We start from the raw sequence: 15210 nt of genomic DNA, 5'->3' as shown, positions 1-15210 counted from the left end.
CAGGTACAAATCGGCGAGATGACCAGATTGGCTCCAATAGCCCTAACCCTATCCCAGGTAGCCCTAACATCAGGTTGAAGCCATCATGTCCCAGGCCAATTGATAAGTAAAATAATACCCCAAAGTTGACATATAAATCTTCACAACACTCAGCCTCTTGTTTCATTTGTATGAAATATCTTTGTAAGCTCTCTATGAAAGATCTTTATCTTAGTTTGTTACATTTGCATGTACTGGCAGCAGAATCCCAAGCATAAATAGCTTAGGAATCCTCCAGAAATACTTTCTGTTCTAATAAGCAAACATTCCAACATTTCTTCTTGCTCTCTTTCCATTTTTCAGTATTCTCTAACCAAAAGATTCATGTATTTCAGGGCTGTTGGAGGCTCAAGGAAGGTACAAGATTTCTTCATTCTTCCACCACGAAGCCTACAGCCTACATAGTGTGACCACTGCGAGTATTTCCAGAAATTAATGTAATGGCCTTCCGGCGAATTATATTGAGCAAAAGCCTAGCCATTCTAAATCCCATTACAGTCTTTTCAGAACCTGGTAAGCGACAATTTGTAGGCTTCGAATTCAACGAACCTAAACTTGACCTGTGGAAAGAGATGTTGGTCCATTATGAGCATCGACTTCAAGAATGGAAGATCGACCTTCGTCGAAACTTGAAAAAGTACGAAGAAACCACTACAAATAACCAGGAAGATTTCCCTATATTGACTGAGTTAAAGTAACTCCTCGATGATCTTCGCAATTTAGTCAGGCTTTGTTCCCCTAAAAAGCAGATAATAGAATCTATGGTTAAACATTGGCTTCATGAGTCGACTGAGGATTGCCTACAGCGTATTAATCCGCGCCGCTGAAAGACTGTTAGGCTTTGAAGGGATGAGGATATGTCCGGTACAGCTACCAACATCATTAGAAGTCTTTGCCTTAAAGCCATGGCCACTTGATAAAGTCTTCAAATTAATGAAAGAGGACTTTAGTGATGGCGATATCAATGAGCTTTTTAAGAAGAGCAAGCTATTACTCACAACCAAGTTTGGTAAAGAGCAAGGAAAGCCCCTGCAATACCACGCTGAAGTACAGTGTCCGGCCATTTGATAGATTCTGTCCTCAAGTACATTGGGTGCAGCAAACACAGCTGTCTCTTATGTTACATGTTCGTTACGAAATACGGAAATTTTCACACTCGGGGATGCAATGGGGGGATTTGCAGTCCATAGTGCATTGCAGAAACGGAGGGTCTATCCCAAGCAGACATAAAGAAGATCGTGAAGACGCTCAAGTGGATGCAGAGACTTATAGAGAGACAAATCTGTGATCGTAACCAGAAAGCACTTCGGCATAGAAAGGAGTCTACAGTGGGAGGTTCGTCAGTTGCGACAAGGATACCTTTCGGATACAGCCAAAAAAAAGCTCTCGTTTTAAGAAATTAGTATCGAATTACCTGAAAGACCAAGGAACCGCACACACAGCCGCACATCTGCAGAAGACGTGAGTTTTTGCCTGTTGTTACTTACTATTTATTAGCGTGCTGTACCTCGACGACTTGAATATCGTCCGCAGTATTGCCAAACCCTTCTCGGAGCAGGAGTCACGTCCTGACATCCTGTGGAATAATGCCGGCATAGGTGCTGTGCCGGTTGGGTTAAAGATCAAGCAGAGAATTGAGGCTCATATGGGGGGTCAATGCTATCGGGCCGCTTCTCTTCACTCAACTTCTTCTTCCCATACTGCAAGCGGCGGCGGCTGTCTCTCCCAAGATTTCCGTTCGCATTGTTTGGTCCTGCTCCTAGATGATGGAAGGGAGTTCTCCTAAAGGAGGATACAACCTGGAAGACCTCGAGCAAGGGGGGCACCAACGAAGCATGCTTTAACTGCGCAACTTCCAAGGCAGCTAACTAGATATTAGCGGATGAGGCAGCAAAGCAGTATGGAAAGTATGGCATTCTCAGCGTAGTACAGAATTTTGGGAATTTGGATACACATATCTAGGATACCCCGCCGAGATGGATAATGTTCTTCGTCCGAAATCTTCTACTTTATCCGCCTAGGTTGGGTGCGTATACTGAATAATATGCCGGTTTGAGTTCAGATATAACGGAAGAGAAAACAGGGGCCCTTGTCATTCCTTGGGAAGGATTTAAGAACGAAATCCGGGGGAGGATATCTATGAAGCGATTAAGAAGGGGAAGGGGAAAGAGTTGTGGGATTGGTGCGAGAAGCAGATCAAGGAACATGAATATCAAACCTAGCGCGTTTCGGCACTGGATATCAGTTAGTCTAACGCGGCACGTGCGTGCCGCGTATATATGTAGTTAGCTACTCCTCGTCCCCCTTACTCTTGGGGGGCAGCCATCAATATCAGGAATTCCATACCATATTGATCAGGCTCGTCAGCTCGTCGGAATAGCTGTTCTACGTGACTAGTGCTAGCGACCTAGACGTAGATAAACCGACAGTCAGTTTGGTATTGTACCATAAATTTATAAGGCTAACTTATGTCGGAATCTAGAATATGACACAGCTTTACTAGTAAAATTGTATGAGTGTGGATGTTATTATTAATTCAAACTATATATACTAAAGTATAGTGTTCCAATCATGCTTTTTGAAGTCTTCTTCCTTGAAAGCAATGAGCCATTTCTGATAAACGAGGGTTTTGTTTTCATGTGAGGAACAGGCAGAAGTATTTTTAACTGGGCCAACTTTCAATCATTCCAGAGATTCCATTCCAATCAGTTATGATATATTTATTTCCTAAGTTGTTTTATATCATTTACACACAAGACCTTCCCTCCAAAAGAGAGACTCGCGCATACCAACTCTACCTAGGTACACTCCCTGAACCACTTTTGCAACATTCTGATCTCTGTACAATCCGCAGTCAACAATATGACTCGGGAATTCACTTAAATTCAGTTTAGAATAACTACAGATTGTGGAATTTGCCATCTCAATTTATGCAGCATAGCAATTAGCTGCAAATTCAACCAATATAGGCAAGAATTCATCTGGATTATCCCAATAGGGGCAATGGCCGGATCCTAGGATAGTGATTTGCTTGCCCTTCCAAAGGTTACCGAATTCGAGTCGATCGAATACATCCAAGTTGATGAAGGGGTCTGTTTCTCCATTCACAATGGCGATAGGGACTTTGGTTTCCTTAACAATCTTTCTTTGATCTGTCGACTCGCCTTTGACAATGTTCTCAAACATTAAAGGGCGGGCTCTTCCATCAGTCCGTTTCATAGATTCGTACATAAACGGTTGAGGTACCCCTCCATACGCGTTCTTGACAGCCCATTCAACTTGTTCGTCGGTGTAAGACCCCGTGGTCGCAACGTTGTCATCTGAATTGAATTTGAAGCCTTCCTGGATTTCTTCAACGCTACCAAACGGTGATGAACCTGATGTCATAACACCACGGACGTCGAAATCTTCAGCGATTTTGATCATGTCCCACGCGATTTGACCGCCCATACTCGATCCGTATGCCACATAGGACTTGACTTGAAAATGGCGAAGAACTTCTAATGCGGCCTTGGCGTATGCGGGAATGTTGTACGAAAGCTGAGGATTTGGAGCGTCCCCTGAGTCCCCATGGCCTGGCAAATCAAATGCGATTAATTTATATGTGCTTTTCAACACTTCATCGTCAAGGATTGGCGTGAACGCTTTCCAGGTGCTTGAGTTTCCGTGAAGTAACAGCAGCGTCTTATCACTATCGAGGTTCCCTTGCACAACTGCATGGAGTTGGCCAAAAACAGTATTGATAGTTTCGTGAGGCATAGCGAGTTTCTTTTGAGCGTTAGACTCGGATTGGTGTTACTCTGTGCAGAAAATATGTTTCTAAAGGTACACAGAGGAAACGAATTCTCGGGCTCAATGCTATGATTTAAAGCACTCATAAATATAACTAGCCTAAATCCTTGCCTAATGATTAATAGCTAGTCCTATATGTAAGGCTCCCAAAAAGGAAACTCAATGTTTATTTGAGGATACAGAGATAAATTGCTAGTCCACATTGAACACGCTAAATTGTTACTAAGCAGAACGTTTTGTGGGTTAGTCGTGGGACCAGACAACTAATGATGGTCTTATATATATTAACACTACCATATAAAGTTAGGAGAAAATCTATCATGTTGAAGTAGGCTCGAAATGGCAGTTAGGTCTGATCAAATCACATGACAGAAGATATCCTACGCGCAATGAAATATGAGAGCCAAGCTCCATTGGGACTACGTATGCTGCTTGAGTTTTACCCTTTTAATTATTGTCAACCAGTGGTGGCTTCTTGGAAGCGTATATTTAGGTATGGGGGTACCTAAATAGCTAATTCTTCCAAAAAGCTGAAACGAGTTGTATCTTTACACTCTTGGAAGCTCTCCCACACACACCAATCTCTTCCACACACGCTTTTTTGGAAAGAAGCTCATCATGATCAGACAGCTATCGTCCTCGACATTCGTCAGCTTCAGTCTAGAAAGCTGAGTTCTGAGGGAGTCGCCCAAGTTGGATCAGGATGCACTTGGGGTGAGGTGTATGCCTGGCTAGAGGAGCACAAGCGGTCGGCAATTGGAGGTCGAGACCAGCAAGTTGGATTAGGAGGTTTCCTCCTTGGAGGTTCAGCCTACTCATTCCGAATGGCGTGGTGCCTGCTGGGACTTGGAAGCTAACGAGTAATCAAAGGTGGCATGGGTGCATTTCCCAATCTGTATGGGCTCGGAGCAGATGGCATCAAAAATTTCGAGGTAAGTGAACCCGCTTTCTTTTTTTGGCGCAGTTCTCACGGACGATATCCTCAGGTGTTGTTGGCCGATGGCAGACTTATTAATGCAAACGCGAATGAAAATGGCGATCTCTACCGCGCCCTGAAAGGAGGAGGTTCAAACTTTAGTATGTAGCATGCTTTTATGTATCAATTTTACCTGGCTTGGGTGATGGGCTCCTTGACAATTCAAATAGGGATCGTGACTAGATTCGGTATTGAAACCCACCCTCTAATCAACGTCCAATACACAATCAACCTCTACAACCCGGAAGACTATGTCGAAATCATCAAGGCAACAATAGCTGTTCAAGAAACCATAGAGGACGACCCTAAGATCGGGCTGTTCACTAACTTCAACCATGGTTTTGTAGCTGTAAGCTTGCTCTATGGAGATACCCCGGCGCAGAGTCCTCTGGCCTTTGAACCTTTCTATAACCTCACGAGTCTGATAACAACAGTGGTTCCCGCCACAAACGGTACGCTACTGTCACTGGCCCAAGCAATGGGCCATGAGCAGGACTAAGAAGTGAGCAGAAATGGGGAAAGAAAAAGGCTTCCCCCCCCCTTGATGGTTTGCTAACGCTCTAAAACAGGTGAGCCATCTCCACAGTAACTACCAAAGTTTCGCGGGAACTCTACGAAGAGGCCTACAAGTCTTGGATAGAGACATCTAAAAGTCTCCCGGTGGGCTGCGTTCTGCATTTTACAATCCAACCTATGGGCAAAGCTGGTGTACAGGCAGGAAAGGATCGCGGAGAGAACATACTGGGACTGGAGAGTGTTCCGCAGTGCTGTAAGTGCATTCTGCTAGTTAATATATTGAAAAGGCTGACTCGATTCTAAACCACAGGGTGGGTGTTTACCTGTGAATGGCCCAAAGATGGCAGCGATGACGCCGCTGCGCAAAAGGCTGTAGACTGTATGGCGGAAATACGCTCTCTGGCTCAATAAAAGAGCCTGTTGCTCGATTTTCTGTGTATGACCTTCGCCACAGCCTCCCAAAAGGTTCTGCGCAGCTACGGCACGGAAAACGTCAAAAGGATGCAGGACGTTGCAGTCAAGTACGACCCTGAGGGCATCTTCCAGAAGTTGCAGCACAACGGCTTCCTTTTACGCAACACGTCTGAATATCTCTCGTAAGAGGAAGATGGGGGGAAAGAATCTGTAGTCTTCCCTCAAAATTCATAGGATTAGCCTCTCTAGCTTCCAACTTCGCTAGGAAGGAGACATCAATCTGATTCTGAAAATATGTTCCATCGAGCTCCATCTCAACAATATGGCACCTAATCTCGAAATAATACCAGTCTCAAACGTTCTTTACCCGATGGAGCTTAAGAGAAGCAGATATGGAAAGCATCATTGCTAATATTGAGCTGCCTATGGCCAATTGGCACCTGGAGATGTTCCCATATATACAAGAGTGTAGATTTATAGATTTATATCTTGCAAATTACTTTTATTTAATAGACTTTCTCTTTTAGGTTAGCGCTCCTTATCCCCGCCAACTCCAAAAGCTTCACGGCTTCACTCTTTAGCAACATCACTCATACTTCGGAGTTGAAGATCTAAAGTCTAGAACTACTCATCCTATTCCACACATTTTTCGCGTCAATAGTCAACTAATTGTGCTCAAGCCCCCGCTACTTGCCCGATATACTGTCCGACGATTGTGAGGCTGTACATAACTGTGTAGTTCTACACCATTGGTGCTACACCAACCTCAGGTGATCGGCTAGCCTTGAAACGAAAGAGGTATGTCAAGTCAACAAGGTTTTCTTCCCTCTCAAAAAGCAGGTCACAGGCAGACTCCAGTTCGAGGAATGTCTGTTAGTGTTTTGCGCATCGCAAACATGCTATCCATCTACCGCCCTAGCCGCCGATTAACTACGAACGGAGCAATCGGCTGAAGATGTCGCACTGGCAAAACACGAACAGTCAGACTAGTCGATGAGTGATGCCTACCTGTGTTGATGCTGTGTACCCACATGAGTCCTTTTTTTCCCTGAGACTTGCAATCTTACGTGCATTTCTCTCATTGCTTTTGCGCCTCCTCCACATCTTTTAGTCAGACGAACTAGTGATGGCATGGGCAATTACACCCAGCTGGCTGTCGTCTGACTGTTGTCCAAAAAGTCAGATTCGATTATTTATAACCGTGCCCTTGTCCTTTCGTATGATGCAAATTACCAAACTAAATCATGGAGTCTTCACTACAGGCCAGCCTTTCAAAACACAAGTCTACTGACTCCAACTTCGTTCCCTACTGGGCTCGGTGCCAAGTTCAATACGCCCGAAACCTATTAGAATATTCCCCGGAACCCATCGAATACGATTATCACGACGACGACGGCTGGGAGAACTGTTTCTTCTTCCCGGAAGATTGCACACGCGCTCCTATCTTATATAGCTACGAGACGGATAGCGTCGAGTCTACCGACTCAAGTGACAAGGCTTCTTCGTCTACGCTGAGTGATGCCGATACAGATTCGGACGACAATATGACTCCACCAGCACTTCCGGATATTCGAATGCTTGATAATGAAGCCCTTAGCGATTTGCTAGAGGATAACACCTCGCCTCCAGAGATCACTTCCATACTGTGAGTTATTCATCACCATCAGGTTGTGTATAAAGTCACTGAAGAAGCAGAATATTTGCAACGAATGGTGCGATATTTGCATATGCATCGGATTTGTCAACTCGTCAACTACGCAACCTCAGCGCAACTTACGGTGCAGCCTACACGTCTTTTGCTCGAACTGCTTCGACAGGAAACTTGACCGGCGTGAAGCACGCAAGCCATCCTTCATCATATGTGACTACGCCATCTATATCATTAGGAGATGTCGGTTCGATTGTCTTTGAAAATGAGAATCAAGCTGCGGTCGTGACGAGAATCGCAGATAAGGTCCTTCTTGCTGTAGTAGGGCCAGAAAAACTACAAAACAAGACCCAGACAACGGTCAACATAGAAGCGAGTGGTGATTCCAATGATGCAGCAGTAGAAGCAGACGAAGCAAATCCGGTATCATTACAATCAACGTCAAATGCAACAAAATCACCATCAGCATCGTCATCATTAAAACCGGGGAGCTCACAGCGAAATGGAGATGGTCTACTCGCAGCACAGTACGAAATAGACCGAGACAATGATCTCGCTCGTCTAGCGGCGTTGAATCTGAATACGTCGCCGGAGATACTTCTGGCTTTGGAAGCGAAATCAGCTGCATTAGGACGGTTTCTGCGTCAGAAACTGCAAGACCTTGAGAGTCCGGAGGATTTTTGATTTTCTTTACTGATTATTTAGACTGTCATTTTGAGCAAGGTTGCATTATGCATTTGGGCATTGTTTTTGTCAATATTTTCGAGATACCTTTTTTTTCGCTTTTCTGATCAGGTGCAGAATATGGATTCATATCCAAGAATGAGACGAGTCATCTCGTGTATTTTATGCATTGTCTTTGCGAGCAGACTAGGATATGAGAATGAACCAACGTTTCTAAGAACAAGGTATATCATTAATTAAGTTACCTAACAGCTAACTAAAATATAACCAACCCTGACCTTGGCGCAATGGCGCTATCCACGAATTTTTTTTGTTTGTGACTCACAGGTACTAACAGGGGTGCTCCACCAGCTATAAGACTCTGTCGCTCGCATTTTAGAACTACAATCCTCTTCAAAGCCGAATTGAGAAACAGAGTCCGAGCAAAATGGTCATCATCAACCTTGACAAATCCAATTCCACGAGAGAGAAAGTAAAAGAACCCTACATCCGTCTCCCCGCACCCCATTCACACATAATCATCACCTCTCCGCGAGTTGTACACACACCACAAAAAGGACAACAAGAAAATGAAGACATAATCCCGCCCGAATCCGACATTGAGGCCGCCCTAACAGCGCTTAATGATGACCGGGTGCACAAATACCTCGAATCACCACCCTATCCATACAAACGCGAACATGCGCTTGCGTTTCATCGGAGGATGTACGATGATACGCAGCGGATATTACAGCATCCAGTACCACCACCTGAAGATGGAGAAGGGGAATGGTTATACGATGGATGTCCCTTTCGGGATATTCGGGATACTTCTCTCTCCCCAGCTGCCGGGGCAGGAACAGAGGAGGAGGTAGCAGCTCAGGCGCCCAAAGTAGGCGATATATTTATTAGTCGATACCCCTTTTATGAATTACCTGTGGACAGCGAACAGCGCAAAAAGGCGCAGGAGTATAATGATTCTTTACCCGTGGGACATGTGAATTTGGTCTGGGGACTTGGATGTATGCTCTCTTCTCCTCTCTCTCTTTTTCTATTTTTATACTGACAAAAAAGTCTGGTTATCACCCTCTCACCACCGAAAAGGTATAATGAGCGCCGTCCTCGGCACACTAATCACAGAATGGGCAATACCCAGAATGAATGCACAAACGATAAAAAGTAGTGCGTTTTTGGGGAATCAGAGTTCAGTGGGTGTGGTTCAAAAATGTGGATTTGTGTTGGAGTGTACACTGGAAAAGGCGAGTGCGGATATGCCAGAGTATAAATATGGGGGTGGTGGGAGGCAGGATATTGTTGTTTTGAAGTGGGTGAGAGATTAAGACTATGATTAGATTATTGTATTTAAGATCACATTCATAATGGATTCAAATATGGAGTGCTCAAATCAAATCCGTGAGAAATCAAACGCATTAACCAAAAGGTATAAAGGGAGCAATAATAGCCGAAAGACAAGGTTGTAGTTATACTCCAGTACCACCCGGAGAAGTATGATAATGACTGGGACTACGCTTCACACCCGGAGCAGCATCGGCAGTCCCAGACCCAACAGCAACCTCCTTATCAACTGGATGAGTAGCGCTGACATTGCGACTTCCCGCTGGAGTCGTGGTCGCAGAAACAGGTGTAGCAGTAGTGCTAGCACTGTGACCAACATTAGTATTAATCGGTGGTGGCACAGCCTCAACCGCAGCAGGCGAAGAAGTCGCATCCTTAATGACTCTCCACCACTTCTCGGCGTCGTTGGGAGTATGAGCCTTGAACTGAAACTCGCTCGTGGTCGAAAAGGCGTTGCCGACTTTGCCGTTGGAGACGTCTTTACCCTTGACGTGGAATTTTGCGCCGTCAATCGCTCCGATGATGCAGTCCGGTAAGTAGAGTGATAACTCCGGGGTGGGGTCCTTAGTAAAGTCGTCATTGTCCTTGAACTCGTGCAGGTATCGTGCGGGTGTGACAACGTAGTATCCAGTGCTGTAACCCTTGATCAGGGCACGGGACTTGCGCTCCAGCGTACCTTCAATCAGGGGTCTGGTAGAGGCATGATCCTGGTTAGGGAAGGAAATGTTGCTAAATGATCGGGGAGGTGCCTCCGGATCAATCAAGATACCATCGTTCCGCTTGACGAAAAGATTCCATTCATAATCGGCGGCAATATTCTGCGCGTTTTGAACGATATCTCCGTACAACGCGCGTTGCTGATCCAACTGACCGCCCACGAACTGGAAGAATGTGTTCAAGGCCAATTGCACAGTCTCAATAACATGGGCCTCGAACGCGGCGAACGAATTTTGTACTGCAATCGTATCATTGCGACTGTTGTTCTCTTCGATAACCTGCTTATTCAACCGGTGATTGATACCTCGGCGCAAGACATAAGGGTCATGTTGCGGCTCAATCTTGGTGTGGCCCGCCGAGCTATACGCAGCGGCATACTGACCCAGTAACTCAATATGTTTCTGCGTAACGCTGCGAGCCTTGTCGACTGCCTTTGAGACTTTGGTGGTGCCGGATTTGAGTTCTTTGGATTTGCTCTTGATTTCCTTGTGGAGTCGTTCCAGGATTGGGAGGACTTGACCCTTCAGATTCTTTTCGAGTTCGATGTACATGTTGGATGTTCCCTAGTCGGTCAGTTATATCCTTATATTCGAATAAGGAATGGCATACCCGTGTGTTGTTGCGCATCACTTCAAATAATCCCGCAACCCCTTGTAATCCTTGATCGAAATGATGCCCCTCTCGTAAAGGATTGTTGATAGTCTAGACATGTCAACATTGTCCACGTAAACTGCTTAAAAGTACATACCTTGAGCACTTTCTCATAATCCTTGGCCTGCGACTTGTGTATCTTGGCCGTCGCATCAATATACTCTTCTAGATATCCACACATATGCTTCCATGCCTGCAGACGCTCGAGCAAAAGCCGCGATGTCTAAATATCTTAGTATTCGAGACATATGATCGATTACAGGGTAGGTCGAACCTCGCTGGTATCCTCACCAACAACCCCCTCATCGTCGCTGGTGGAATTGGTAGCGATACTGTGCGTTGTCGCAGTCCGGTGCGGTAGAGCCGACATTTTCTGTTTCTGTGCAGTAGATAAGTTAGAATCCATGGTGAGGGGTTGCGGGGATGAAGCCTAACCGCCAACTCAGAACTTACTTATAACAACAACCAGACCAAAAAAGAAAGGGAATTGAGATAACAAATATAAGAGAAATGCAATGAAGAGATCAACTATTTAAGCTGAAGTAACAATGATTCTTTTTCTATTGATCGACAATTGCGTATGACCTCACTCACACGCTTTCCCCGATCGGGATTTGGTTGCCTTACCCCCTTTTTAAGCTTCGCAGCCAATCAGGCATCAATATTCTTGCCCTCCCATTGGTTCTACTCTAACACATTCAGTGCAGTTGAATGACTGCCTGAAGAGAATGAGTGGATATACAGTATCAATTATATAGATATAGCCTCTGTCAGAGTAAACACCCAGCAATGGTTGCCATTCTTCAGACAAACCGATTCATTCAGCAGTGTGTGCATACTGAATCAGCAAATAAGCACAGCCACAGTTGTCCAGTTCATGCTAATCCTATTTCGGAAATTAGGCTTAAGATTAGCTCGATCGGGGTTTGTGGAACAGCCACCATCGTCATTTGTATACTCCATCATCTCATCATCTCGTCTGATAGAACGTGCTGTTTCCCATGTCCACCCTGTCAAATAACCTTACCTGCAGAATGGTGTAGTTAGGTAAAGATAACGCCAATAGACTAAAACATAAAAGATTTGATAACGCCGTCCATGATCCAGTGACAAGTATAAAGCAAGAAAAGACATCCAAACAAAGTATGGTATCCTGACTAGGAATAATATATGAATAGAAATAAAGACGCCGATATAAATGCGTAGGGTTACAAGACAACAAGGTCAAGCAGGTGAGGGGAGAGACAGGTTGTAAGGTTATATATCGACACGCGCTTGTGTAAGACGTAATCGTCGTTCAGCATCGTCATGGCCAGGGCTGGTATGTTGATTGTTATAGAATGTCCGATGAAGCGCGTCATTAAGTGTCAACATCCGTGTAGGTGATGAAGTACTCGAGTTACGGAGATGTGCCTGTTGCGGCGGAGGAAGCGGTCGTGCTGGTGGTGCTGAGCTGGAAATAGCGGCATCGTAGGCCGGAAGCTCGCTGTCGTACTGCGTTCGGGCTGCTGTTCTGATCGCAGTAGTATAGCTCGGCACCCGGCTTAACGTCTCAACTTCCATGTATTGCGGTTGATGCGGTGTAACCATGCCCGACGGCACGGTAGAATCCGGCTGCTCGCGATCCTGCTCATCCGAAGCTCGCCGAGAGTTGTTTTCCGGACTGTGTGAATGAGAGTTACCGCCAGATTGGCGCCCGTTCATATGGCTAAAGTAATCTGCGGGGTGGCTGTCGTGGTTATCGCCGCCAGGAGACGAGGAATAAGTGCCTCGAGTGGCATGAAGATGGCTAAGTCGACTGTGCAATGCTGACGCGGATATATCTCCGTTGGTGATGGCTTCCAGGGAAGGGAGATCTTCAGATGAAATATTCCTGCTCAACGCTCCAAATGGTGTAGCAGAGCCACTCATAGGCCCGGGCGTGCGGTATCCGCTAATGTCAATGTCGCTGTATAGACGGTCAAACTGGTGCTGGCCGTAGAGTGGAGGTGCTTGGTTGGCGAGTTCCTCTGCTGCATGCTGACGGACAGTGCTGCCATCTTCGATAAGCGTGTTGTTCTCGTCGATTCTCATATCGGGTGAAATCAGAACGGTAACCGGTAGAGTGGCACGTAACTATCGAAATTAGCATAGTCAATGTACGTATTAGGGCGACAACATACCTCGCTCGTGTGTCCATCAGGGTTGTGCAATTGTACTCTGAATTTAAGTTTATGCCGGATTTTAATGCCTTTCACATCCGTGTCCTGCAGACATCGTGACAATGAATGGGGCAGTTCCAACATCCGATGGAACTGGAATCCTTCAGCCGTCTCGTCGAGTATTTCAAGTTGCTCCTCCTCGTTCAATTCGTAGTCATCCGTCTTGATTGTCCGCGTCGACTTGAAAGTATTTTGCACAGTGGTTGGGTCATCCGGATTCATCGTGAGTTCATGGGTTTCAATAAGCTGAGAAGTAATCGTCCCAATTTTCAGTCCTTTCAACAAAGGGATAAGGCGAAAATCGATGCGCACCGAGGTGCCAAAGATGACGGCTTTTGTGGGTGTACTGATGGAATATTCGATTTTGTTCGGCCAAATATTTTCCACCGACTGGGGAACGTTAGACTTATTTCCAATCTGCCTGAGGAGAATACTAACCATTGCATGGGCGAGTTCTAGAGCACTCGGATCCAACGTCCGGACAATGCGCACTGGTTTCCGGATGACAATGTCGCGAGCATATTTCCTGCCGATCTCTGCCTTGAATCGATATGTAACCCACGTATCGTGCAGACCTTCCACACTCTCTGGCAGAGAACCCTCCAATATGACATCAAAAGGAAACTCGTAATTATCGGCCGGTAATATTTCCGTTCTCCCCTTTCCGGCGTCGCGGAACTTCCATTCCTTCTCGTAAAAGACTTTCTCTTTGTACGGTTTGCGACCGCCTGTTGTGGCACTAGAAGGAAGATGCCAACTTTAGCACGACATTGAGTCAGTAACTTTTAACCGAGGTAAAAAGCTTCCGACAGAGTTGAAAGGATAGATCGAACGTACCATATCCGAGACATGCCGATTAAGGTCAATTTGAGATGTTTGATAGTCAGTGGTTCTGAGAGACAGAGTACCAATGTGCCTCGTAAATGGGCACTGGCAGCTTCATGCTCGCTTCCACGAAAGACGACGTAGGGGTCATCCAATCTGCGAAGATTGACAGTTAGTCTGAAGGCGCAGTATAGAGAAAAGCCTCTTCAATGAGAATTGTAACTACCTGATGTCAAAGTATTTGGCACTGCTGGCAATGCCACCACCACTGAGAAAACTCAGTGCTTCCATATTGGACGCTCAACAGCACATGTGACGTATGCGCAGTGTATATATATGTGTGTATATATATATATATATTCTCAAGAGTCTGTACAGTATATGACAATTCTGTATGTTCGTGAATTGTCTGGGACAGACGAGTGATGAGCGCTTTTCTTATTGATTTCAGGAGTGCAAAGGAGTGAAGAGTAGCAGATGAAAATGGCGACATGCAAAGTCAAAAAGGCAAGACGCAGCAATGACTACGGGTAACTCTGCCCCTCCCGTCCCACCGTCTTCCGATAGGCTGTACGGTAATATACCGTACGATATCCATACGATGTACGTCAGGTGGTGTGGTTTATCCCTGATAGCCCAGGGTATATAGCAGGATACAATCCTGGACGATCATATAGCTCATGTACGAATCCTATTCAGTATGTTCATGGTCCCGACGTGACATATCTTCAAGCTGAAGAACTTTGAAGAATCGGCTAAATAGTACGGCAGTGATACCGTATGACTAGATACAAGGATAGTCTCTTATCTTGAGCCTTGCCTTGTGGTTATCGCGGCACATTATTTATTGATCATTCTGACTGTCAAGATTACTCAGACGAGACCGTAGCTTAATATACTATGTATGAAGACGAAGTGTTAACTTTCACGACAAGAGAAGACAATAATAGTATGCACCTGCATACTATTACAGGTAACTAATGTACTCGATCGAGCGCAAGATCTGAAGATAAGTTAATGTTAAGTTGACTAACTTAGTTTAGTTGAACTTAACGACACGACCGGAATATTGTATTATATAATCAAATGAGTAAGTAAGACGCGATACCGCACTAGGACACATCGGAACGAGCTGAAAGATACCGCAAACAGTCTCTTGGTCAGGACAGCAATACAGTATCACTTTAATTCCCTGTCGTTTGCAGGCAGAAAGAATAATCTCTCTAATCTCATCGAGAGAGTGAGAACCGAGCTGTTTTGTCGACAATAAAATACAGCTAGTAAACGCAGATCATGTTCTAGAATAAATAACACTATGTATGACGAAAGGTCAATAACCTATTAAATAGGACGTCCTCCTTAAATCCAGATGTTACTCGGATCTGGACCAGATTCTTCTTCAACTCGACCCA

General features: G+C 45.2%; 7 protein-coding genes across 10 annotated transcripts, besides 1 other annotated feature; 4 read left to right on the top strand and 3 right to left on the bottom strand.

The window, feature by feature from the left end:
• Positions 1-479: 479 nt before the first annotated feature.
• Positions 480-1825, top strand: TSTA_067680 (uncharacterized protein; the record flags this gene model as incomplete). The annotated part of the gene is made up of 5 exons (XM_002340682.1): positions 480-733; positions 846-1086; positions 1230-1374; positions 1443-1500; positions 1537-1825. 5 exons carry the CDS (start codon positions 480-482, stop codon positions 1823-1825), a joined length of 987 nt encoding a protein of 328 aa, XP_002340723.1.
• Positions 1826-2967: 1142 nt separating this feature from the next.
• TSTA_067670 (alpha/beta hydrolase, putative) lies at positions 2968-3798 on the bottom strand (the record flags this gene model as incomplete). Its single annotated transcript, XM_002340681.1, has 2 exons — positions 2968-3238; positions 3269-3798. 2 exons carry the CDS (start codon positions 3796-3798, stop codon positions 2968-2970), a joined length of 801 nt encoding a protein of 266 aa, XP_002340722.1.
• Positions 3799-4706: 908 nt separating this feature from the next.
• Positions 4707-5923, top strand: TSTA_067660 (uncharacterized protein; the record flags this gene model as incomplete). The annotated part of the gene is made up of 6 exons (XM_002340680.1): positions 4707-4763; positions 4818-4908; positions 4978-5259; positions 5382-5576; positions 5634-5702; positions 5778-5923. The coding sequence occupies 6 exons, from the start codon at positions 4707-4709 to the stop codon at positions 5921-5923; spliced, it is 840 nt and encodes a 279-aa protein (XP_002340721.1).
• A 413-nt stretch (positions 5924-6336) lies between these two features.
• Positions 6337-8284, top strand: TSTA_067650. 3 transcript variants are annotated; one of them, XM_002340678.1, is made up of 3 exons: positions 6337-6535; positions 7000-7382; positions 7433-8284. In XM_002340678.1, exons 2-3 carry the CDS (start codon positions 7282-7284, stop codon positions 8067-8069), a joined length of 738 nt encoding a protein of 245 aa, XP_002340719.1. In that variant the 5' UTR covers positions 6337-6535; positions 7000-7281; the 3' UTR covers positions 8070-8284. The 3 variants fall into 3 exon arrangements, with proteins under 3 accessions (XP_002340719.1, XP_002340718.1, XP_002340720.1); XM_002340677.1 differs by lacking the exon at positions 6337-6535 and adding an exon at positions 6887-6915; XM_002340679.1 differs by lacking the exon at positions 6337-6535 and having other exon boundaries at positions 6887-7382.
• A 136-nt stretch (positions 8285-8420) lies between these two features.
• TSTA_067640 (GNAT family acetyltransferase, putative) lies at positions 8421-10677 on the top strand. Its single transcript, XM_002340676.1, has 2 exons — positions 8421-9070; positions 9123-10677. Exons 1-2 carry the CDS (start codon positions 8497-8499, stop codon positions 9386-9388), a joined length of 840 nt encoding a protein of 279 aa, XP_002340717.1. The 5' UTR covers positions 8421-8496; the 3' UTR covers positions 9389-10677.
• On the bottom strand, positions 9155-11266 carry TSTA_067630 (PH domain protein). Of its 2 annotated transcripts, none has more exons than XM_002340675.1 (5): positions 11226-11266; positions 11047-11151; positions 10870-10995; positions 10731-10823; positions 9155-10684 (listed from the first exon to the last, which is right to left on the bottom strand). In XM_002340675.1, exons 2-5 carry the CDS (start codon positions 11140-11142, stop codon positions 9530-9532), a joined length of 1470 nt encoding a protein of 489 aa, XP_002340716.1. In that variant the 5' UTR covers positions 11143-11151; positions 11226-11266; the 3' UTR covers positions 9155-9529. The 2 variants fall into 2 exon arrangements, with proteins under 2 accessions (XP_002340716.1, XP_002340715.1); XM_002340674.1 differs by having other exon boundaries at positions 11208-11239.
• A 58-nt stretch (positions 11267-11324) lies between these two features.
• TSTA_067620 (carbon catabolite repression protein CreD, putative) lies at positions 11325-14194 on the bottom strand. The gene is made up of 5 exons (XM_002340673.1): positions 14025-14194; positions 13811-13954; positions 13412-13730; positions 12935-13363; positions 11325-12887 (listed from the first exon to the last, which is right to left on the bottom strand). Exons 1-5 carry the CDS (start codon positions 14087-14089, stop codon positions 12030-12032), a joined length of 1815 nt encoding a protein of 604 aa, XP_002340714.1. The 5' UTR covers positions 14090-14194; the 3' UTR covers positions 11325-12029.
• Positions 14128-14158: a microsatellite.
• Positions 14195-15210: the final 1016 nt, after the last annotated feature.

Source organism: Talaromyces stipitatus, genomic scaffold (assembly GCF_000003125.1).
Source record: "Talaromyces stipitatus ATCC 10500 scf_1105507295523 genomic scaffold, whole genome shotgun sequence".
Lineage (NCBI taxonomy): Eukaryota > Fungi > Ascomycota > Eurotiomycetes > Eurotiales > Trichocomaceae > Talaromyces > Talaromyces stipitatus.
Note: the sequence above shows the minus strand (reverse complement) of the source record. Positions and strands in the feature narration are given on the sequence as shown.